This window comes from Strongylocentrotus purpuratus, unplaced genomic scaffold (assembly GCF_000002235.5).
Source record: "Strongylocentrotus purpuratus isolate Spur 01 unplaced genomic scaffold, Spur_5.0 spur5_contig_858, whole genome shotgun sequence".
NCBI lineage: Eukaryota > Metazoa > Echinodermata > Echinoidea > Camarodonta > Strongylocentrotidae > Strongylocentrotus > Strongylocentrotus purpuratus.
The window spans coordinates 881,546-905,561 of NW_022145566.1; the positions used below are offsets into that span (position 1 = coordinate 881,546).

The following is a 24,016-nucleotide window of genomic DNA, read 5'->3' on the forward strand; positions in this document are numbered from 1 at the left end:
TATTCTGGTTTGTCACAAAAGGAATTTAATACATGGATGTAATTTTGAGTCCTCCCGCAGCACTGATTTCCTTTGGTGAGACATATATTTACATTTTTTCCACTCTCCACCCAAGTGTAAGTAAGTGGGTACCCAGTAGGAATAAGTTCCCTGAACGCCTTATTATGGCGGCTCAGCAACAGCCGGGGTAATAATATAATACTTTGTATTTTAATAATGCCCAAACAAAATGATGTGTATTATTTGTTTTATAAGATTATGTTTTATTTGTTTCACAAAATGATGTTTTGTAAAAATGATTTTACTGATGATCGGTCATTAGAATTGGATAATGACCGGCCATTATCCAAATTATGCATTAGGCAACAGAAATGCATGGTCACATGTACGTTTTCAACCAATCATTTGATTAGGATCCACGTCATCATCTTATAATATAGTTTACTACTCACCAGGAATGAACAGATGGAGTAGAAAGAGATGAAATATACATAGGCAAAATTATTGCCACATATCTCTGTATCATCTCTTTGGCACGGTGCCTTGGGTGATTGTGAACATGCCATCATAATCTGTTGCCATGCTTCACCTGTAGCTGATCTGAACACATCCAAACAAGAATGACAAGAAAAATAAAAGTTTTAAAACATCAAGTTAGTCCAAGTGAAAGGCACAGGTATAGCGTTCTGGAAATACTTTTATCTTTAAATAATAACGATTATCTTCATAAATTAAGTGTGTCATTATACATTTGATTGCACCTTTTCTAATTGTCTGCACATAGGTCTTTGGTCTTCAATCAATGTTAAATAATCATAAATAATATGTTTAGACTAACCCACAAGATAACATTTATAAGAATGTGAAAAAATTAAGACGATACACCTTTATATATTATGTAACAACATGTATCAACAGAATTGATTGAATTCAATAATCTTATTTTTTCTTCTTTTTTCTTCTTTTTTCCACAATACTTTAGCACAAGAGATATCGTATCTAAGGAATGCTCACCTGAATAGCACCATTACAGCAGTGGGGAATGTACGGAAGTTATTATTCCGATTTAGAGCTCCATCCAACGATAGCTTGATTTTACCAAACATCTGTCAAACAAATGCAAAAAAAACATGTCAAATTTGGTATACATTCCAATGTATACTTCCATAGTCTGAATAGTCAATATTTCCATGATTGAAACTGATTTTTAATATAAGGTATAAAATTACATACTGTATACATGTCTATCATATCATTTTATTATCTAGTTTTGGTTTTCTACAAGAGAAACTAAACTAAGTTTTTACAAAAAAAGTAACATAGTGTCTGTAAAAAGCAGCTGTAAAAATCATCTTAATTTTGTCATCATGAATAATAATTACTTTTTAAAAATTATTATTAAAAAAAAAAGATTTGTTATATATTTGTTCCTTATCATCATGACATTCCCATTCATCCCATTTCATCTCACTATCATCGTTATCATCATTATCATCATCATTTATTAAAGTCATCATTTTCACTTTTACGAGGGTTTACTGACTTGCGCACCATGATGATACTCCCTCTCCCCACTTCTATATCATTATTAATTTTTGTCATCATTACAATTATCAATATCATTCTTTAGATAAAATAGCAAGACTTAGACTTCATTTACCTGCATTCCAATAACAGCATATACAAAAAACAACATGACGATTAATAACGCTACATATGGCAGGGCCTGTGACGGAATGAGAAAAAAAAAGGAAAAAACAAGATAGATACATTACAATCACGTTACATTTATTTCATCAAGTTACATGGGATATAACTTTTAATTTGAAATCAATTTACATACATGTCACGGTAACAAATTTCCTTTTATTTGACTTTACTTTAAAGGAAAATGTAAGTACGGAAGCAAATAACAATAACAACAAAACAACCATGTGAAGTCAAATTTCTACCCGACTTAATGTTTCTGGTCAGGAAAGTGGTATCTGACATCTACTTCCAATTATACATATAGTGAACACATTTAGTTACCTCCTGGATTAGGAGAGTCAAAAATATTAAAAGTTTGATTGAAAATGTAAGCATGAGAGTTTGAGAACTCCTGATGCAACGTCCAGAGGTGAGCAATTGCATAGAGATGTAGGGATGGGTGCATCAAGGTCACTGCAGTATCATTATTGCAACACAATTTTCCATGTAACTAGAAAGAACCCTGTTTAATGCTAATCTCTGTAGTTGATTGCCTATTTGAGCAAGAAAATAACAAGTTGAACATTGGCTGATTATAACTTGGTTCTATGACAGATGCTCTGGTGACAACATGAGGCATAATGCAGGCCTTATATCTACCGGTAAACCTATTCAATTCAATTCAATTCAAATGAACATTTATTTTCTTCCAAACAATACATTTATAAGTAGGAACATAAATATAATTAAAGAACTTGTATTACAAGGAAGAAGGCGTGAAACCTAACCTTACCTAAAGCCCAATAGCAACCATTATCGTATTACTTTTTGGATGAAATGAAGATCCGAGCACAGGACGCTAGAGCAAATATTGGATCGGCAAAAAAAAGTAGAATTGAGTTACCTGGAAAGACTTGATAAATGTCCACAGCAGAGTTCGAATTCCTTCTCCCCTGCTTAGGAGCTTGATCAATCTCATGACTCGAAACAACCGGAAGAAGTTGATGCTGAACTGCTTCTTCTCATTCGCCTGGAACATATCAAGTCAGGAACAAACCAGTATTAGAGGAAGACAGAAAACAAGAAAACATTATGAAAGTGAATTTATCAGGCAATAAAGGGAAGGTTTAATCTATATATTTCTTCTGAGGAAATGTAAATGTGGTTGGCTGTCTCCCTGAAATCAGTTTGTAACTTTGTATCCTGCTCTTTATCATGAACATTAATTTTCAACGGTCATCACTTATAAAAGATCATCAGATAATAATCTGTAAAACTTTAAATGCATGTTGCAATTTATGAATCATATTTTAAACACTTCTATTAACCATTACCATAAAGTAATTTGTAAGAATAGAGTTATTATAGTATGCTAACACTTCTATTAACCATTACCATAAATTAATGTGAAAGAATAGAGTTATTATATTCTGGTCTATCCAGACTACAGTAAGTGATCATATTTTTTCATGCTTTACATTTCTGTAAATAAGGAGTACAAGACAGGCCACAAACAATTGCACTTAAATGGTAGAAGTGCAGGTTTTACAGTCTTTTCAATAAAATTCCATGGGATTAAAATCCTAAATTTGGTAAACCTAGCAGTGTCAAGAAACAGGGCAGTGCAAGATTGGTACAGTACCTAAAAATCATCCTATGGAAGTGTATAATAACTTGGAAGTACGGACCTCTGATTTTCTGTGCAGGGTAAATAGGGATCTATTTAGATTGGTTAACTTGCTTCTAGTATGTAAAGGCATAAATGCAATATTTTTAAATTGTGCCCTTTCTCTGTTCTTTAAGCACATAGTGACTTTTGTTATGTTAGTGATACAAGCTATATCAGCAATGCTCATCATTTATATTATTATTATGATTAATATTAGTATAATTTTTTCGGGGGAGAATTATTATTTCAGGATTTATTATTTCATTTTGTTAATCATTATAATCATTATCATTATAGGGTCCTAATACATGCTATAATTTGGCATCCATTTACTCTAGATATTCAATGATCTTTTTTTCCCCCTTCTATATGATCATCAAATTTCATCAGGCGGATTTCAAAGTCTACAGATATTTCATCTAATTGTTTGTCATTATTTCTTATCAATAAAAACATCCCTTACATAAGTACTCTTCACTCTTTAAATTCAAATGCATGAGAAAGATATGAACCCTTTTTTTTTTAAATTTGACAGTAATATATTTTCTGCAATTAGTATTTAATCAAGATACATTAAACTTGGTTCTATTCAATATAGATTAAAGTATTGATTAATTCTGACTTTAGACATGGATTTAAGTTTACAAAACTTGTTATCTTAATACATTCTGTTAATTTGTTTAGTTTTCGTAGTATAGCGGGATAGATTTAGACACACTTGGAGGGATATCAAAATAGTGGAAAGACCTAATGTCTAAGTTTGAAATTTTGAAATTTATGAGCCTAAAAATCATCTAATTTAAGTAACGTACTATAAAAATGGTTACCAATCCCCCTACTCAAATGACAGCATCACTACACCTTGTTTACCTCCACTTTACTTCCATCTCTCTCTCTCTCTCTTTATATACTTGTCTGTCTTTCTCTTTCTCACCCCCCCCCCCTCTCTCTCTCTCTCTCTAACTCTCTCTCTCTATCACACTCTGTCTTTCTCATCTCCTCTCTCTCTCTCTCTCTCTCTCTTTTCTCTATTTTATCTCTCTCTCTCTCTCTCTCTCTCTCTCTCTTCTTTATTTTTTTCATGTACAGAAAGTTTAGTCCATAGACAAACAATGGATATTCAGGTACGGAAAAACAATATCACTATAAATTAAAACCAGCTAAGAGCCAGAAAGGCGTCAAATCCTTTCAATTTACTTAGGGTCGACTCCCTTCTGGCCCTCAGGAGGTCTATACATGTCAGGATTATTACAATGTCGAGGTCTATCTAGGGGGGTCTTATACTAGTGTCTTAGTATGCAGTAAGGAAGGATGTTTGTTTCTGTGCATGTTCTCTCTTTCTGTGCAAATTTTACTGATTATAATAAGCTTTTCCAGGAAGGTGTATCAATTCGATGGGATTAAAGTTTCACAATGCACCTAATATTCATCATAGAGACTTGGGGTATAAATACCTACTCAATCTCGGTTGAGGTCTGGTGTAAATTCAAAATGGTGCTGGGGACTTTATTTCTAAATATGCTATTTATAGGAGTGAATTAATAAGGGTTTCGGTTACGTGTAATTTTCATTCTGTATAAGCTATAGTGAAGGTGAAAAATTAGTATGTGCAGAATATAGAGTAAGTTTGAGAGGGGATAAGTCTTGAATCATTTTGACATTTACCGCTGTAACAACCTGCGAAGGATACATCCCCAAAACCACACGTAGCCGCCGAAATGATGAAAAAAAGAGATGAAAAAAAAAGGAGAGATTTTAATAATTTAAATGTCTCTTCAGTAAGTGATTAGAAAGTTATATGTATGTCAGACTTCCATTTCAAACAGCACTTTGACAACACAGAAAAATACACTCACGTTTGTGAACTGTCACAATAATAAACAGAATACGCTGCTTTTCATTATCATGCATATGTGCTTATTGCAATTGAATCATTCCTTCATATTTCTTTCATTGACTATGTACAAAGTCAAGCAGAAGATACTTATAGGCTCTTAAATTCCATAAATTTGCTTAGAAATATATAATTTTGATGATTGTTATATTCATTTTTCCAGTAACAAAGACTATAACTTTGTAGCAAGTGAATGATCTCAATTTTTTTCCCTTTTCAAGCACTCACAATTTCTGATTCTTTATGATTAGACCTTCATTTTTTTTTACTTGAAATATTTCTTTTAATTGTTTTCATGATAATTATGGCTAATAAATTTGCTCTCCTTTTATTTTAAACAGACAGTTTGAGCTTTGATTAATGAAAAGAATATTCTTCATGTTGCAGAAAGGAAAAATTGCTTAGAATTTATGCTTGAATAATGCAATGATTGCAAAAGTGCATGTATTTAACAACTAACTGGAAAAATTGAATACTTAGAGTGAGTGAGATACAAAACAACATACATTTATACAAACACAACATCAAGTGTATACATCTGTTAAAGGCTAGGTGGCAGAAATTTATGTCTACACTTGCATAACAATTGTTGATTTATTTGATATTTTTGACAATGTGCAGCCAATTTTCTACAATGTTACAAAACATGAATATATCTGAATTTGTGAACAATGAGGACTATCTTTTCATAAAGGAGATTAATCCTTCCAATCCAAGTAAAGGACTTAAAATTGTAACTAACATTCTAGTTTTAAACTTGAGTTCCATAGCAACAGTTTACATAATCAAAGTACTACATGGGGAAACCAAATCACATGAAGTCTAACTAAGAAAATAGTTAAATTCGCACTACTCCATTTTTTCCTTATTATAAAAAAACATATATAAAACTAACTTATCTGCTCAATAAGTATCTAATAAAAACACACCACACTATTGCCTGAAAGGCTCCGATAAAATCTCTGCCAACTTGTAACGGCTTACAAAGAGAGTGAGAGAGTGAACATCAAGATTGTGCAGAGAAAAATTTCACAAGAATCACTGAAAATCAACGAAACTGAACTAAAAATAACAAAATACCAGTAATCTACGCATTGTAGACTGGAAACCAGCTTTTACACAAAAGTGGTGCTGCTAAAGTTTTTGCAACTGTGCAAACTATTACCAGCTTTTTGTGCAGTAACTAAACACTTTTTAAAAGAAAAATATAAAACTTCTCTTTCTTCTTAGAAGTAAACTAATTGAAATATTGGATAAAAGAGAAAGGTGTGAAGTTTGGCTGCACAAAGTTGATAAGGAGAGAAAGAGAAAGAGAGAAAGAGAGAAAGAAATAAATAAAGAAAGAAAGATAGATAGATAGAGAGAGGAAGGAAAGAGAGAGAGAGAGGAAGAGAGAGAGGGAGAGAGGAAGAGAGAGAGGGAGAGAGAGAGAGAGAGAGGGAGAGAGAGAGAGAGAGAGAGAGAGAGAGAAAGACAGAGAGAGAGCATAGGCTAAGATTTACGTTGAAGTTGCAGTGTTTGCCTTAAAGTGCACATGAGTAAAAGGGAAAAAGAAAGGCTTACTTTCCCCCTTATTTGTGTTCAATAAAGAATAAAAATTGTATGTTAATATATCAGTTTATCATACATGATGAAACATCTAGTATTGCAGATAAATAGTATGATGCACAAGTAATCAGCTCACAGATTTTCCTTGCAATTCAGTGTTATTTCAGATTTACATCGTAATATAACATTTCAAACTGTTTATACGATGCCCTATTTGCAAGTAATATTTATAAAAATAAGCTTATTGTAAAAACTACTCTCGTGGGAGAGAAATGATTTTGATGTTGATGAATAATGAATATAATGGAATGAGAAATGGCTTGTCGCATCTCTAGAAAATGAAACAAGTTAAAAAGCAAAGCAATAAGTAGAAATAAACTCCCCAAAATAAATTATGAATTATGAACATATAACATTTGCCCCTCCCCCCCTCCCCGATACATTACACTAGTCACAGAAAAGTATAATAGGAGCAACTCACTTGAAAAAAATATCAAAAAATATAAGAATGTAAGGCTTAAAGTGTTCATGATCTTTTTCACTATAGACTTTGAAGCATTTTCCACTTAAAATTATTATAATTTTGATCTTCATTAAGTTCCCAGCCAAACAATACAATTAATTAAGGAGGCAAACAACATGCAAATTTCGAGGAAGGGGGATAAGGCTTAAAGAGGGGGCAGCAGGGTGGGGGAGCGGGAGGTGGGGTACCATGTACCAGGGATGATCCATGCACTAGGTGGCAGTAGGTTAATCCAAGAAATATCAATCGGGTAAAAGCATATCAGTACATGCATGACATTCAAACGTAATAGCCCACACCACACATATAAACTATGATAGGTATACACACATAATATAATCATATCAGGAAAATCGGAGAAGCCATAATATGTTCTCAAAAATTAAAGTAACATCTTCCAAACAGCTTAAATTTTTCTGAAGAAAATAGCTGTATATATATATATCTTGAGAATTTAAAAAAATACTTTAAAGAAAAGGAGATAGAGACAATAAATTGATAACTCAAATAAAAACTAAGGGTTCCAAATAAACAAAAACTGAAATAAAACAATTGCTAAGGGTTGGGCTCTTCAATCTGTATTTTGGAAGCATCACTGCAATGATATGTAACATGCAAGTTTAGCCCTTCTATAAAGTTCAATTTGAATATTAGCCGTTCAGAATATGAAGGGATATAAAATCTTACATAAATTTGAATTTCCAATAACTTCATCAGAGAAACAATAGGAAAAAAACTATTGCTATGAAAGGGGTAATAGGGCTGCCTATTTATTTATCCACTACAAATCACTTCACTTAAGCAAAGGAAAACTCAGAACTAAAATCACTCAAACCTTTAAAATAAATGAAAATTTGAGAGCTGTGCAAATATCAGAGAAAAGGTGCATCATACGCACATATAAATAGAACACTACAATTACCATTGTCAATACAACAATGTTTAAAAGAAAAAAAATACATTGAAACATTGTCACTATCAAGGCGTGTTTGATATAGTGAAGACATTTTTTGGACTTCACTTCATAAGCTTTATCTTTGAAATAGTCTGGATAAAACCTTTTCCGGGTTTTAGTTTTGATACATATTAGCTAACTTAAGTTAGCTGCTCCCCGACTAATTTTTAAAAATCAACAGGAAAAAGTCTTTAAAGTTTCCCCCAAATTTGACAAATCAAAAGGGGCATGCAAAATCTCAAAAAAAAATATAGACAAGAGTGGATAATTTTTAAAAGAAAAACAAGGAAATAAATGCACCAACCCTCTGTTTTAGTTGAATTAGTATGGCATGGTTTGATTGGTCATTCAAGCCGGGAGATGGGTAATATATGGACGGGTTGCCAATTTGGTAAGGATTTCGGTAAGGGTAAAAAAATAAACAGAACAAAAGAAAAAACAAGCAGGATTTATTATCAATGTTAGTATTTGCTAGATGATGATCGTCATAGCTGTTATCATATTTAATTTGAAAAGACTTTAATGAAATATTCATTAGTTTATTAGTGGGATTTTGTACATGCACATACAAGGTTTATGGAAAACATAGTTAAATGCTACCATTGATATCCTTTCTATTTCCTGATATTCCAGCAAGCCTTAATTTAGCACATTTTCAGTCTTTACAAGAAATCACAATTAAATTACAATGAAATGGGATAATCACATTTCTATTTTCTCATTTCATTTTTTAAAAACTACTAAACCAGTTGTACTTTGCTATATCACACATTTCAACAAGCTAAAATACTAAAAGTGTTAGAAAATACCCATTGTATAATCAAGATCAAATACCAATCAAATTAAGTTATTATATAGAACAAAGTCTGCCAGCATTCTACCATTTCTACTACAACTAAATACAAATACAATTAGAAGAGAACAAATAAAATGGCACAAGATCTTCAAATAATTTGTGTTATCTTCAGATTAACATTCACATATTATTCTGATTTAGTCATACTCTGAATTTATCAAATATTGTATAGTTCCTGTCTTTAAATATAAACAAATATATTGCTAAATAATTAGAAAATATATATTCCCAGCACAGTCTTCAATACTTTGAATAGAAAATTCTGAATGTATATTTTACTATACTACATAAAATACCCCCCCCCCCCCAATAATGGCTTGGAAATGAGAATCTCTTATGGACCTGTTAATTTAAGGAAAAGAGCCTTTCTTTAATGTTTCATAGTGTTGCTATATATGAGCAATGAAAATAGAGAAACCCCAGACTTTGATGTAGTATTTCAAAATGCCTAGAAACAACCATTTTCTTATAAGACATTAACTTATCTTTGAAAGGATTCAATGTAAATTGATCTCTAAATATATTTCTAATACTTGAAGGGTTCACATGCAGTATAAACAAGATCAGACGGCATTTGCATATCTATATGGTCTATAGAAACCAAGCTGTTATTAAGTCACAATGCATCTATAATTTCTTGTGGTTTGTTGCAATATTCCCTTGGTAAATTGATAATACACTGTTATCAGGCACATGGATTGGCTCTACTAATAAAATCCCATAAAAGTAGATTAAATTAGCATATCAAAATCATGATTTTCACACACCCCATGGCATTTTTTGTTGTTAATGATTTATATTTAATGTCCCTTTATGCTTTTGCGTTTTAATGTGCTGGACAAAAATTTCATATAATTTCTTCCGAAAACTTCTTACAACCTAGATAACAATCAATATAGTATTAATTATACATATATTCAAGTGGTCCCACAATTCTGGAAAATAGGAAAGTTGCCACTTTGACTATTATGAATTTTTTAAGGACTGTTTAATGTATGTCCCATTTGAAAATGAAGAAAAAGCATCCCATTTATGAAATCTAGAAACGAAATTGCCAAGAACAATGAATGAAACCTCTATCTTTCTCATTCCTGAATTAATCGCATGAATGCAAAGTTCTGCTCACTAATCTAAATTGATTCTCTTCTCATTACTCTACTTTAGGAAATTATTACAAAAATGAAAATTTGGGTAAAGAAATAATAGAAAGAAATGTATACTCACACTAAACATGTCAATCATTATATCTATGATGCTCCCTAACACAATGATGAAATCAAACGCGTTCCAATAATCCCGGAAGTAATTCTGTAGAAAATGATAAAAGGAACAACCATTTATAGTAGTGTTCTACACAAGCAGCAAAGCAATAAGCATTTTCATGTTATATAAATCTATTAAATGATTTCAAAGGTTTTGACTTGTACTGTAATACATGTGAACTGCCAACCAGGAAAGTGGGAAGGAGAAAGAGAGATTGGGAGTGAAAGAGGGAGAGAGGGAGAATAGAGAGTAAGTTTTAACTATTATTATCGTTATCATTATCATTATTATTAGGATTATCAATAATAATAATATCATCATCATCATCATCATCACCATCAACATCAACACCACCATCACCACCATCATCTTCATTATTATTATTATTAAATAGAGTACACTGGAATATATACTAGTGTGAATGCATATTGGTATTTAGATGGATAAACTTAGATCTTGTTTGAACATAACAATACCTAGAACAAAACTTAAAAACTCAAATTTCTGAATACCTGTCCATAAACCCCAAATATCCATGATCAAATGATAAAGGTTTTACTGCTCTATAATAGGAAATAAATGTTGGGAAAAGCTTAGACAAGATCACATGTTGTACGGGATCAATATAGACCAACCTTGGGCTTGTATGCAATGATCTTGAGTAGAAACTCAACGGTGAAAACCGCTGTAAACACAATGTTCATGTAGTCCAACACATTCTTGTAGGCTTCCGTTTGTGTGCGATACTTGAAGGGTGAAAATACAAAACATATTAAAGAAGCACAAGGAAAAAACAAATTACATGAAATATCTCATACTTCAAAGTAAAAACAAAGCATCAATTAAATTGCATGTAAGTGCCGTCCATTTTTCATCATTGCCAATGAATACATTTCTTTTTGGTTAAAAGCAGATGAAATTATCTAATCATTCAATTTCCCCTTCTAATCCCCTTCAAACATCCCCACCACACAAAGCTAGACCTTGAATAATAAAACTTATGAGCAGAACAGTAAACTCAAGACGTTTTAACCTTTCTCTCTCAGAGTATACCATTCTTCAGAACTAATGATTATATCTGATGATAAAAGAGGGTATTTCCTTACTGCAAATATACATGAATATTCAGCAGATGTAATGTTAAAATATGGATGTGCACATGAACAAAACAGAAAATCTTATTTACTGTGAGCCACTAAGTGTACAATCGAATAACATAAATGAACTTTAAAAAACCCATTCAATTATTTAGATACCTTCCATTTTAATAAAGGAGCAACATCCACAGGGCATGAACTTATTTCTGTATAAGGAAGAATATCAATAACAATATTGGTATAAATATATATGGTGTATTTAGAAACAATCACAAACAATATAAATCTAACATTAACATTGCTAGATGGAATATACCACCCAAGGCACAAATAGTAATTTCACATTTAGGAGAGAGAATGCGGCATTCAGACTTACCTTCATGGCAAGAATAATGGTATTAACCATGATGAGAACAAATATGAAGTACTCAAAAGCCCGAGACGTGACAAGCTTCCAAACTAAATGTTGCTTTGGATTCTTGGGGATGTACTTCCGCACAGGTTTTGCTTTGAGGGCAAACGCTAGACAATTTCTCTGTTAACAAAATAGATAAAAAATTCATTTGATTGTTTATCAATGCACAGTATAAAAAAGTAGTTCCGTCTTATGAAAAGTTGAGATTGATCGATCCAAATCGGTTGCAACTCAAGCTTGATATCAATCGCGGCTTGGTGCATGAGAGATAGAAGATTGTGACTATTTCATTGATTAGAGAACTTGGAATTGATTTAATTTGGATAAATGGAATTTATTTAATTCGGATAAATTGAATCTCTTTGGAAAACAAGGCCCATGTCATTTGTACATCATGGCTAAAAAAGATCACCAACTTCATTCTACTTATTAAAATCATTTTAATATGTCAAACTCTAGCTGATATTACCTGGCTCTGAATCAACTGAAGTGAATTTAAATGGCAATTATGGCAGGAATGTCCTTTGGAAAGGCATAAATCTACATTTGCCACTCCATACCCAGGATGCGAATTTTTTTTTCCTACGAACTTTGAGCTCGCGAGGGGAACCTGCGCATGCGCACTCGCGAAGGAAACCAGCGCATGCGCACGTGGAATCCGGTAGGGCGGTCAATAGGGTGATAGTAATTATACAAAGCAATCTTTCATCAACTCATCGTTAGCTCAGTCGGTAAGGACAGCGTGTAACTAATAGAACCTTGGAGTTGCCGTGAGGGTTCAAATCTCAGTTTATTTAGTTTTTTTACCTTTATAAATAGTGAGGCAAAGCAATAAATAATCAAAGTCTAATTGTTTGTGACCTCTTTGCATGAGTCAAGTATAACAGTTCGTATGTGAGCATGCGCCAGGTATAAAAGTTCGTAGGAAAAAAAAGTTCGCACCCAGGACAGATATGATGGCAATTTTTTATTTTTTTTAATTTCATATAATACAAAAAAGTCTTTATTTTTCTTCTACTGAGAACCACAAGGGAATTAACTCATATGCAAAGTTGTAGGAACCTTCTGGCAGTCAGAAAGTGATATACATAAATCATCACCTGATTTTTGTCTAGTTCACAATTCTTGTATTCTTGCTCTCCCTCATTCTGGAAGGTGACAATGACGAAACCCACGAAGATGTTGACCATGAAGAAAGCGATGACGATGATGTACGCAAAGAAGAAGACCGCTACAGGCATGCGAGAGCTGTGCACTGGACCCTTATCATCCTCGGTAGAGTCTACAGCCACATACAGAAGCCTGATGAAAGAAACAGTGTATGTTAAAGGCATCGTACAACAATGTTAAATCTGAGATGCACGGCCCTACGTGCTACCAATGTCTGTGATGTAGTGTAATATTGAAGCCCTAAAATAAAATTGTGTTTCAAAATGATCAAGAAGTGCCTCAAAAAAGTAAAAATCTTTGAGCGACACGGTTTTACCATACTCATTTTCCCAATAGACTGTACGTGTTATGAAAACTGTTTGGCAAATGCAAAATTTGATTTTCAACCATAAATATCTTGATAAAAGTCTTGTAAAAGTCATGGGGTTCCTGACTGACCTAAAGGTTTATAATTACCATTGCAGCATGAGCTAAATCAAGGATATTTTTAAAGGATCTAAGACAAAGTTACAGGATCCCTTTAATAGAATAAGAACAGTCAAATTTGTATATAAAGACTGTTTGAGGTAGACAAGCAAGCCAAGACAGACTCAAAGAGGTGGCGTTTATGTACAATTTCCTTTAGAACAAACATCTAGAACCATTATTAAATAGGGACAAAAATGTGCTCTTAACAGACAGGTAGTTTTTTATAAATAGGTAGTCATTAAAGCAGGTTGCCATATATATGATGTTCACATCATATACATTTGTTATTGAAAACAAACGTATAACACAATAAGCAAGTACAAGGATGAGTGAATACATAGAATGACAAAATATTACATTTTAGTGAATGAATAAAACTGAACCCGTAAATTAAGGTGTTCATTTATCATAGGACATCTGTTCATCGTATAATGTCATTTTTTATTTACAATTCATATAAGGTATAGCTTTGAAAGTGAAATTCATTTGAAATAACAGATATCTAAACTGGATTGCATTTTCTAAGCTTTATACAAAATGTTCTATTGTTGATAGAACATGTAATTATAAGAGAACATAAACAATGGATATCAATCTACATTAAAATCAATAATTCAAATAATTCTTCAAGAGAATACAAAACAAAACAAACTTTTGTTTGTGAAAAGAGGAATGATTCTTACTTTGGCCAACCTTCAAACGTTGCGACGGTAAAGAGAGCCAGCATAGCATTTCCTACATCATTAAAGTGGAATTCATTCTTACTCCATACACGCTGTTCAACTGATACTTGATCCAAGTCTCCATTCTTGTATACAAAATAATGACCTCTGTGGATGAAGGATATCAAAACAAACATTTCATGGTAAACAGAATCAGATGAATTCAAGTATGGAAAATGAACTCACTGGAAATCCTTCTACAGAAAAAGAAATCAAAATGATAATTACTACTACTTATAATAAATGATAATAAAACTACATATATATTCTGATTGGCGTCCAATTTGTTAATTTTTAGGTGGTTACTTATTGGAATTCTCAATATTATAGTGCATACAGCAAAAATTTAATAATGTCCCAGTATTAAAGCGGGTGCTGCTTCGAACGATTAGAGAGAGACAGAAGAAATAACTTGGACACATAATGTGGCATGACAAAGGCTTGATGATCAGAGTCATAGAAGGTCATATACTTGGAAAGAAGAAGAGGGGAAGACCTCGTAAAGGCTTCCTAGACGATGTAATCACAGAATGTGGAGCAACAGGGTATGAAGCGCTGAAACGGATGGCTCAAGACAGAGGAACTTGGAGAGACACTTGGTTTCTCACATTGGGTCACTGAACCTGTCAGTTTATGACAAATCACTATTGATGATTAAAAACTATAATGATAATCTGTTTAGAAACACTTTAAAATTTCATGTTTTAGGCGAGTACTTACTGACAGTCTTCCTCATAGAGCTTCGAGGAGTCGTTACAGGAAAAGAATCTTCCACGGAACAGTTGCACCCCAATGCAGGCAAACATGAAGACTAGGAGCAGTGTAACGAGCATGATGTTCCCTATCGTCTTGATGGCCACAAACACACACTGAACCACGTGCTGTAAACAACAACAAGATGATGTTGATAATATAAATAATGATAATGACAATAATGATAACAAATAATTACGTTCTCACAGAGACCTTTATTTATATCAGTAATGTATTTTCATAATTTTTCTTTCCTTTGAAGCAGAACAATGCTAAATAGGTAGATTTCCCTTAGAGTCTTATCACTACTTGCGTACCACATATCCTTGCCTGATAATATAAATAACGATAATGACAATAATGACAATAATGATAACAACAAATAATTACGTTATCCCGGATACCTTTATTTATATCATGTATTTTCATTACTTTTCTTTCCTTTGAAGCAATATGCTTAATAGGTAGCTTGCCCTTAGAGTCTTATCACTTCTTGCTTACCACATGTCCTGGCCTTAAAATTAACAGAAAAGAATATAAAGCTTTGTTTGACTACTGTTACTTTTGTGACAAGAATATGTTGCAAATTCGTACAGATTTGTTGGCAGCAACAAACTCTTGTGAATCTATTCCACTCACATTGTGAAAGTGCTATGGATGTGATTATATGTTTGTTTTCTCTGATCCTAATTAGTTGATATGCTTTCATGAAAGTGTTAAATTACTTATATTATATTCATATTCATATTTATTTCATTTCCAACAGAAAGGTAAACAAGGATATTACATTTTTTTTCATACATAATTCATTTTTCAAGAAACTATACAAATAAACTTTGCACATAATAAAATTATTACAAGAAATTCTTAATTTCTGAGGAAATGGGTTGAAGGGATCAACAACATTTTGGAAAACTCCTTTGACGATAAAAAAAAAAAAGCTTGAACGTAATAGAAAGCTGGCGTTTCGTACCTTAAGCCCCTTAGCTCTGTTGATAGCTCGAAGTGGCCTAAGAACCCTGAGAACTCTCAGAGTCTTCACTGCAGAGATTTTCGTATCACTGAAACAAAATCAAACAAGTCAAATGATTATATCTAAAGATAAAGATATAGAATTTAAAAAAAGTTCTAAACCACTACAAATTAGAAAGTTACGCTTATAATTTTTGCAAGTGGTGCAAGAATTGCCCATTATACTTTTAAAAAAACTAAAGATAGGAGACATATTTTCGAAACTATTTCCAACTCAGGAGACCAAAATACTGTATTCATTACTCTGTTGTTTAAATAATTGATACAAAATATGATCTCTTAACTGACTAAATTATAAAACATTCTTCTTTGACAAAGGTCTCCCGGTTGAGGAAATAGGTTACAAGAATTAACCTACTTCTAAAGAGAAAAATATTGGAAAGAAATGAAAAACTATTTCAACTGAGTTTGAAGACGAATGATCCCTGGTGTATACTTACTCGAATATGATTGAAATGTAGGCTACAGTTACAACTAGCAGATCCAATAAATTGAAAGAGTTACGACAGAAGGCACCTTGATGGAAAACAAGTCCATAGGCAACAACCTTAGAAAAGAAATGAGACAAGGAAGACAAAATGTATTCAGTGAGCTGTGATATCATGAAAATAAGTTAATACATCTAAAAAATATCAGCTATTATGGTCTGACTAATAAATAAAGGTTTCCAGTGTTCAAACTTGCATAAAAACAGCTTTTACAAAGTCATGATCATAAAAAATCCACCAAAATCATATTTCACGAATAGTAGATAAATTTATCACAAATAAATTATCAGAAGATATTCAAACTAAAATCATGTGAATGGTCAATCCTCTTTATGGTTTATCAGTCATTTGAGTTGTGATGCTATGAGTGTTAAACTTAATGTAGCTATTAACCAATGTTTATTTTGTCGCTCAAAGGCCAGCTATATGGTACCTACCTTTAGAAGAATTTCAATTGTAAATATTGAAGTAAATCCGTAATCAAAAAGGCTCAATATCTGCAGACATAAAAAGAAAGGAAAAAGAGAAACAGTGATATATTGAATTGAATAAGTTCACTTTAATTCAATAACTATCATATATGAAGTGCATGAGACCAAATTCCCTAATTCTTTGATATAGGGAACACAGTAGATAATGTTTATTTCCTTCTATTTATAAACTGAAACCTAATTATCATTACCATGTCCACATATCAACTGAACTAATGAAAGAATGGATATCAACAAGGACTTTATTACCATAACATGGTACTGTAACTCAGTACGAGTCAAAGTTGCAATACAGAACTCTAAAGCAGGACAACATGAAATAGCAATATGACAATACAACACGACAATCAAAGTTCTTTTAATGAAATACAGGTTTTCATGTTCATGTTGTGTCTTGTGATGTCTTGTGTTCCGTCATAAAACAATTTAATGTCAGATTATATATCATGTCAAAATTAATTACACTGTCTCTTTAAAGTTCACATAATAAATGTGTACAACAGCATTATTGTTTATTTTCTACAAAACGGTTATAACACACATTTTGAATTTTTTTACGTTGATGTTCTGACAAATCAAGATAAATAAAATATAAAAATTCATGACAATACAAAAAAACTATGACCAGGGAGGCAAGATCAATGAAACTAGGAAGTTAATAGGCCTGAGACGTTACATAATACTTACATAATTTCTCCTTTTATCTTCATCGAGTGGATCCTCAGCTGCCAACATAGTGCTGCTTATGAGGATAAGAACCAGCACCACATTGGTAAAATAAGGATGATTCACGAGGTTATAACACAAACGACGAAATCTGCAAAGAAAAAAAACAGTGGATTAGTAAAAAATAATCTCTTGGTAGAAATGAAATTGAGTATCTTGACTGATAATTTTTTGCTCTGTTTTGTAGAGAAAAAGCAAGCTTTGTGTATTTAGAAGTAACTAGCCTCAAAACTTTGCAAATCAGTGATATGAACTCTACTGTAATCTATAGGATCATCAATTGGGAAATGCAACTAATTCTCTCTCAATTCTCTTGTTTCATGTTTGTGCATTAAAACTTGGTAAGAGTATCAACGACATTTTGTCCATTGACTAAATCCATCCAACCATATGCCAACTAAATGCTTTTGTTATTGCAACAAAATTTCCTTCATTCCACGCACAAAAATTACACTATACATGAATGTACCTTCACTTTGTAATCACTGTAAACATTGGAAAATAAATTGAGATTTACGATTAAAAGCTTACAAGAGTTGTAAATCTTACCTATTTGTGTTGGAGAATACAAAAAGGGAATTTGCTTTGGGTATGGGTCTTGTTTTGGTGGGTATGTTGATATTTGAAAGCCTCCTTGGTCTAGCGGAAGCTGTTGTTAGAGACTCTGCTTCTTCTTCTTCTTTGTCATCTTCATCTGTAAAATAAAAAAATATAAATAACGTCTATCAAGATGACAAGAATAAATAATTCATACAGCGTCATCCCATTCTTTTAATTTGGGAAAAGCATCCAGTAATTTAAAAAAAAACTCCATCTGCAGCATCAAAATGCAAAAAGGGTCTGATATCAAATGGAATTATCTTCATAATTGATTAATTACAAAAATATTTAATCTAAAAAATAAATAAATAGACTAATACATAATGAATGGTTAGATAATAAAAGGTAGATAAATGTATATAGATAGACAGATAGACATGAAGAGACAATTAGATAAGTAGATAGGAAGATATGTGAAAAGATAGACAGACAGACAGAGAGATAGCCAGATAGACAATATTTTACCTGGTTCTTTCAAAGATTTCTTCACATCATCTTCATCAATCACCTGCGTAGGATTTAAGAAATAAAATTCAAGTATAAATACAATCGTAAAATAGTGGCATCATTTTTGTCAAACTAATTTTAAATGAATTTCAGAAATTACCAAAGGTTTTTGTAACATCTTCAGACATTATGATGAATAAAGTATATGTGGTGTGCTATCGAATCCAAGGGGCACAGGAGACAGAGGGGGCATTCTTTTTTTAATTTTGTTTACTTGTCATAATGAATAAATACTGTACCAGCTAGAGCATACATCTACTCTATAACAATAACTGTTTGTATGCAATATTTGTATTACGTCAGAGAGTGTGGTGAATTGTAGGATAGAGTACACTTCCTTTTACATTTTGTATTTTTCCATTGAAAAATAAATATAAATTGAATGATACTCACATTTACGTTTTCTTCACTATCTTGTGACCTGGAAGGGAAGAAAACAATGGAAAACTAGCTCTGTGAGCATATATTCTTGAAGATTAACAAAAAAACAGATAATCTTAAGAATGTACAATTTTAATTTATAATACTGCTACTGGAAAACGCATCATAAATGAAACATTTAGAGGTTTGGTGCACTACAACAATAAGTAGCACAAAGGTATATATACACAGAAATATAAATTCTATGTATTTACCAATTATAAGTACAAATTCTATGTATTCACCAACGATACAGATAGTAAATTGAAAAGCAGTGTTTCCAAGTTCCAACTGAAATTTCTGGTAAATATGTGGGTGCAATTGGCTTTTACTTGATCAATTCAATACTTGACTTCTATTTTGACAATACACATACCACTCACATCACCACGCTTCATTCTTTCACACAGCAAATGATGAATAAAAATGAGATTATATCTTACTTGCTTTTATGATTCAATGAACCATCTGACTCTTTACCGAACGCAGCTTTCCTCTTCTCCTGTAACCTCTTGGGTCCACGGATGACTCCCTTGGGGTCAACACCAGGGGGCAGCTGCTTGGAGAGGTCAAACTCGTTGGCTCTCCTGATGGACTTGTTCCTCTTCTCCTCCTCCTTCTCCTTCTCTAAGGCTGTGAGGGATTCGGCATCGGCCAGGTTGTCCACGGCAATGGCCAAGAACACGTTGAGTAGGATGTCTGGGCGGAGGCAGTCCCAAGTCAAGGAAAGCTAGTACAGCATTCTCATGGTCATAAAAGAAACTACTTGATGCCCAACTATATAAATTTGTAGGGCTTATGACATATTCTTCAACCATGTTATAATAATACTACTAATATTGGATAATTATATAGCGCATATATCCACCATGTATGGTGCTCAAGGCGCTCCAATTATTACCCTGGCTCTGCTAGGCAGCCGATTTCAGCATTCAAGGAATTCCTTCCTACCGGTACCCCTTTAATACCTGGGTGGAGAGTGGCAAATGTAATTTAATGTCTTGCCAAAGGACATTATAAGGTCAAGATTTCATACTAGCCAAATTCCATGTTACTTCAACCCTTGACCAAACACTATGTAAAACCCTAACCCTATTGCTAACTGAAAACCAAATTGACCTAAGACCAGACCCTATATAGATGCATTTTGATGAAAGAAAACCTGCACCAACTGTCAGATCACCATTATCTGTAACTTCGATCTGCATCATACATGTATAGGTATGTACATACTTATCAGAAATATTTTTTAAAGATACAGCACATTATGGAATAAATCCTTCTTTAGCAGTATCAAATAGATTTCACATCTTCGAACCAAGCTTGATTTAAACACTAACAAATATATTAACGGGACATATGACATTTTAGCAAAGTAATCTGATTCACTACAAATCTGCTCAGAACAAATCTCCCGATATATTCTAAGAAATTCAAACAGTGTCGATGATTCATTGTCAAGGATACAGTTACCACAGATATACAAGATGATAAAGTAGGTGCTAGCAAGGAATCCAATTGACTTGACTCCACCGTAAGCCTGAATGCCATCGTACATCACCTCGTTCCAGTCTTCACCAGTTAAGATCTACATCACACAGACACAAATGGAAGAAGGCAATATATTAAGGTATCTTATAATGTGGTCACCCCAAGTCCATCCTCTCCTATTGAGCCAATTTGCACGCTGAGGAACACCAAAACAACTGCACATATGACATCATATTTTATCAGACTTTTCCTATATCTCTTTTAACGTGTCTTATTTGGAGCTCAGTAGCTTAAAAATTATCCTTTATACTTCCTGATCTCTCGTAAAAATGACACCTGGCTGGAATGTTCCCCAGGGAGTGGAGAATGTGCATACATTGTGAGCGGGTAAGCCTGAATCTGATGACCGGGTTAATAATATATCTGTAAAGGGCTTTGAGAGGGCCTGTGGTCTTGAAAAGCGCTATATAAGATGAACTATTATTATTATTATTATTTATATACTTCCATTTGAAGGCTCTAGATAACCACGTCTTGCCCTAAATTTATTAAGAGTATACTCAATGTACATGCCCTCTATTTGCAAGTGTAATACATTCTTTTCTGCTCTTTACAGGTTTGCAGACAAGTTAAATGAAAACTTGGGGCCCATTGAAGAAACCCTATGTCAAGAGTCAAAGTTTGCTGATTTCTTACTTGGAACACAGTGAAGAGCGACTGAAAGAAGGAATCAAAGTTGCTTCGAGGCTTGAGCTTGGTGCTGTCAAAGTTAAAATGGCCTCCAAAGACTTGCATTCCCAAGAGAGCAAAGATGAGGATGAAGAGAAAGAGAAGCAATAGCAAGCTGGCGATGGAGCGCATACTGTTCAGGAGGGATGCAACCAGGTTCCTCAGCGCTGTCCAGTATCTGTGGGTTCAAAGGAGAGTCAATCTCAGTGAATAAAACAATAACTTTGGGGCCAAAATGAGAACATGCATGAAATCAATAAAACATTTGAAATAAAAAATATAGCTGCCGTAGTCCATTATAGTTTTATTTTAATTTTGTTCATCTATATGCCTCAAATGAAAGTGAACATATTATATCAATATACCCTACACAATTAGTGATGATAAAAATATGGATGAAAACGAAGAAGTACATGAAATTTGATTTAATTTTTTTTAACAAGCGTCTATATATAGTTAATCTATTTTTTTTATATATGTGTGTCACATGATTATGCAAATTAACAGCCATATCAAATAAAAGTACTTTACAATATACAAATTTACAGGGACTATACTACAACAGAATGTGTCTTCACAGTGAAAGGTGTCTATTCTTGAAATGGAAGAGATGAATAACTTAGAACTTTTCAAACAATAAGAAATAACACAACATAGAAAATAATTTTAAATACCATCGAGGCACCAACATAAAGGTCAAGATCCTCGACCTAATGTATCTATTAATAAATTGAAGAAATTCCCATCCTACTTGTCTGCTTAGAGCCATAAGGGCATTAATCCATGTAGATTTATATACAATTAGCAATCTTTGGGCTCTCGAAAGACAATGAGTTTGATTTATTGACTAATTACCTGGTTGCTTTAAAGACCCTGAGTAGTCTGACGCAGCGTAAGACGCTGATACCAATGGGAGGGATGATATGGGCATAGATGAAGACGACTTCTATGATACTGCTACACACCACAAAACAATCAAAACGGTTGAAGAGCGACACAAAGTAGCCCTGAAGACCCAGGCTGTACATCTTGATTATCATCTCAATCGTGAAGATGACCACAAAGCACAAGTTGCCAAAGTCTGGGAGAAGAAAACAAACAATCATCTCAGCATGAAAACACTATTTAATGCTCACAAGTTCTATCTTCCAAAGAATAGTAAAGCTATAGACCTAGTGGCGGATTTAGGTCCCCTTGCAGTAAAAAAAAGGGGGGGGGACACAAGTAAGTAAGTTTTATAAAAAGTAATTAAAAAAACTGACAAGCAACAAAATTGATTTCTTCCAGGTGTCTTTTTTGTGTCCTCAATGTCCTCACTTACCAATCCTTTCCACATTAAGTAGTTTTTATTTTGCTACAGCAGTTTTAATACCATGTCATGTGTGAACAACCCTTTGGTCTTTAAAGAGAAGGTTGAGTTCTGGGAAGAGGTGAAAAATTATTTGTGAGCGTTATCATTCTTATTATGCAAGTGTGGAAGAACGTCAGATAACACATGTTCTTTGAAAAGCATGGCTCTTCAAATGCCTTCATATTCTAAATATGTCATGTAACATCGTAAAAATCCAGGTAGGATTTTTACACCACATGTTTGTGTAGTCCCATATACATCTTTCTGTGTACAGTGTTTGTAACTTTACCAAGACTTGGCCAAATTTCTTATCATTTTGATGATTCCAGAACCTTGCAAATACACACAAATTCTTATATGCTAGATGATCAACCTTTTCTGGTCGATTCCATGCTGTTTCTTTCACAATGCAATCGCATGACCAGAACTCAACTTCATCTTTAATATTGTAATCAATTATTTCCCCTAAAATTCTTCAATAATACTTTCAAGCTATGATTGACAATAAGTCGAGTCTGTATTACTGTTATGCTACATATTCCCATACGGACGGGGAAATGCATAAGATATTGTATTATTCATGTCTATTTCTTTCAATATCTTCTGTTTTTCTGAGTGACAGACGCTTCCTGTCTGTGCATCCCAAAGCCTTTGGGGTATGAAACCAAATATTACATGTCTATCAATCTCATGTTTCAATTCATGAAAAATGAGTAATAAATATGTCCAGCGCACACAAGTAACTAGGCCACGAAAATGGATCATCATCATTGGAATCTTAAAGTCCCCCTACCTCTTTTCAAAGTTCAACATTAAAAAACACGATTTGCACATTAAAATGTTCAAATTCTGTTTAAATTAACTTGTGCCCAGAAGGATAAGTGATGCATGAAACATTATAAATCATTGCAGCTCATTCATATGTCTTTTCTATTTCTCTTTTCTTTTGACAAGCAGTTCCTCTCATCATCTTCAAGCCTTAGGGGTTCAAAACCAAATATTTCTTGTGGACAGCTAGAAATGAAATTGCAGATTCTGGTTCAGAAGGCTGCAGCGTTTCGATCTCTAAACATCCCCCAAAAAATGAAATCAAGTAACTTGAAATTAGATCATCATTTACAGCGTATTTCATCCAGCTATCAAAAATACAGCAATGTTG

The 24,016-nt window shown here is 33.1% G+C and overlaps 1 protein-coding gene across 1 annotated transcript in view; it reads right to left on the reverse strand.

The window, feature by feature from the left end:
- Positions 1-24,016, reverse strand: part of LOC578128 (voltage dependent calcium channel L-type) — a gene marked incomplete at its 5' end in the record, with an annotated part of 82,157 nt that overhangs the window by 16,615 nt on the left and 41,526 nt on the right. Inside the window, 20 exon segments of the mRNA NM_001124763.1 lie at positions 453-600; positions 1,015-1,106; positions 1,661-1,726; positions 2,594-2,719; positions 10,359-10,442; positions 11,033-11,143; positions 11,871-12,029; positions 13,010-13,211; positions 14,231-14,377; positions 14,990-15,150; positions 15,996-16,083; positions 16,495-16,601; positions 16,980-17,039; positions 17,721-17,850; positions 18,309-18,453; positions 19,774-19,814; positions 19,883-19,985; positions 20,754-20,874; positions 21,474-21,684; positions 22,362-22,587. Coding sequence (NP_001118235.1) covers positions 453-600; positions 1,015-1,106; positions 1,661-1,726; positions 2,594-2,719; positions 10,359-10,442; positions 11,033-11,143; positions 11,871-12,029; positions 13,010-13,211; positions 14,231-14,377; positions 14,990-15,150; positions 15,996-16,083; positions 16,495-16,601; positions 16,980-17,039; positions 17,721-17,850; positions 18,309-18,453; positions 19,774-19,814; positions 19,883-19,985; positions 20,754-20,874; positions 21,474-21,684; positions 22,362-22,587 — 2,528 coding nt within the window.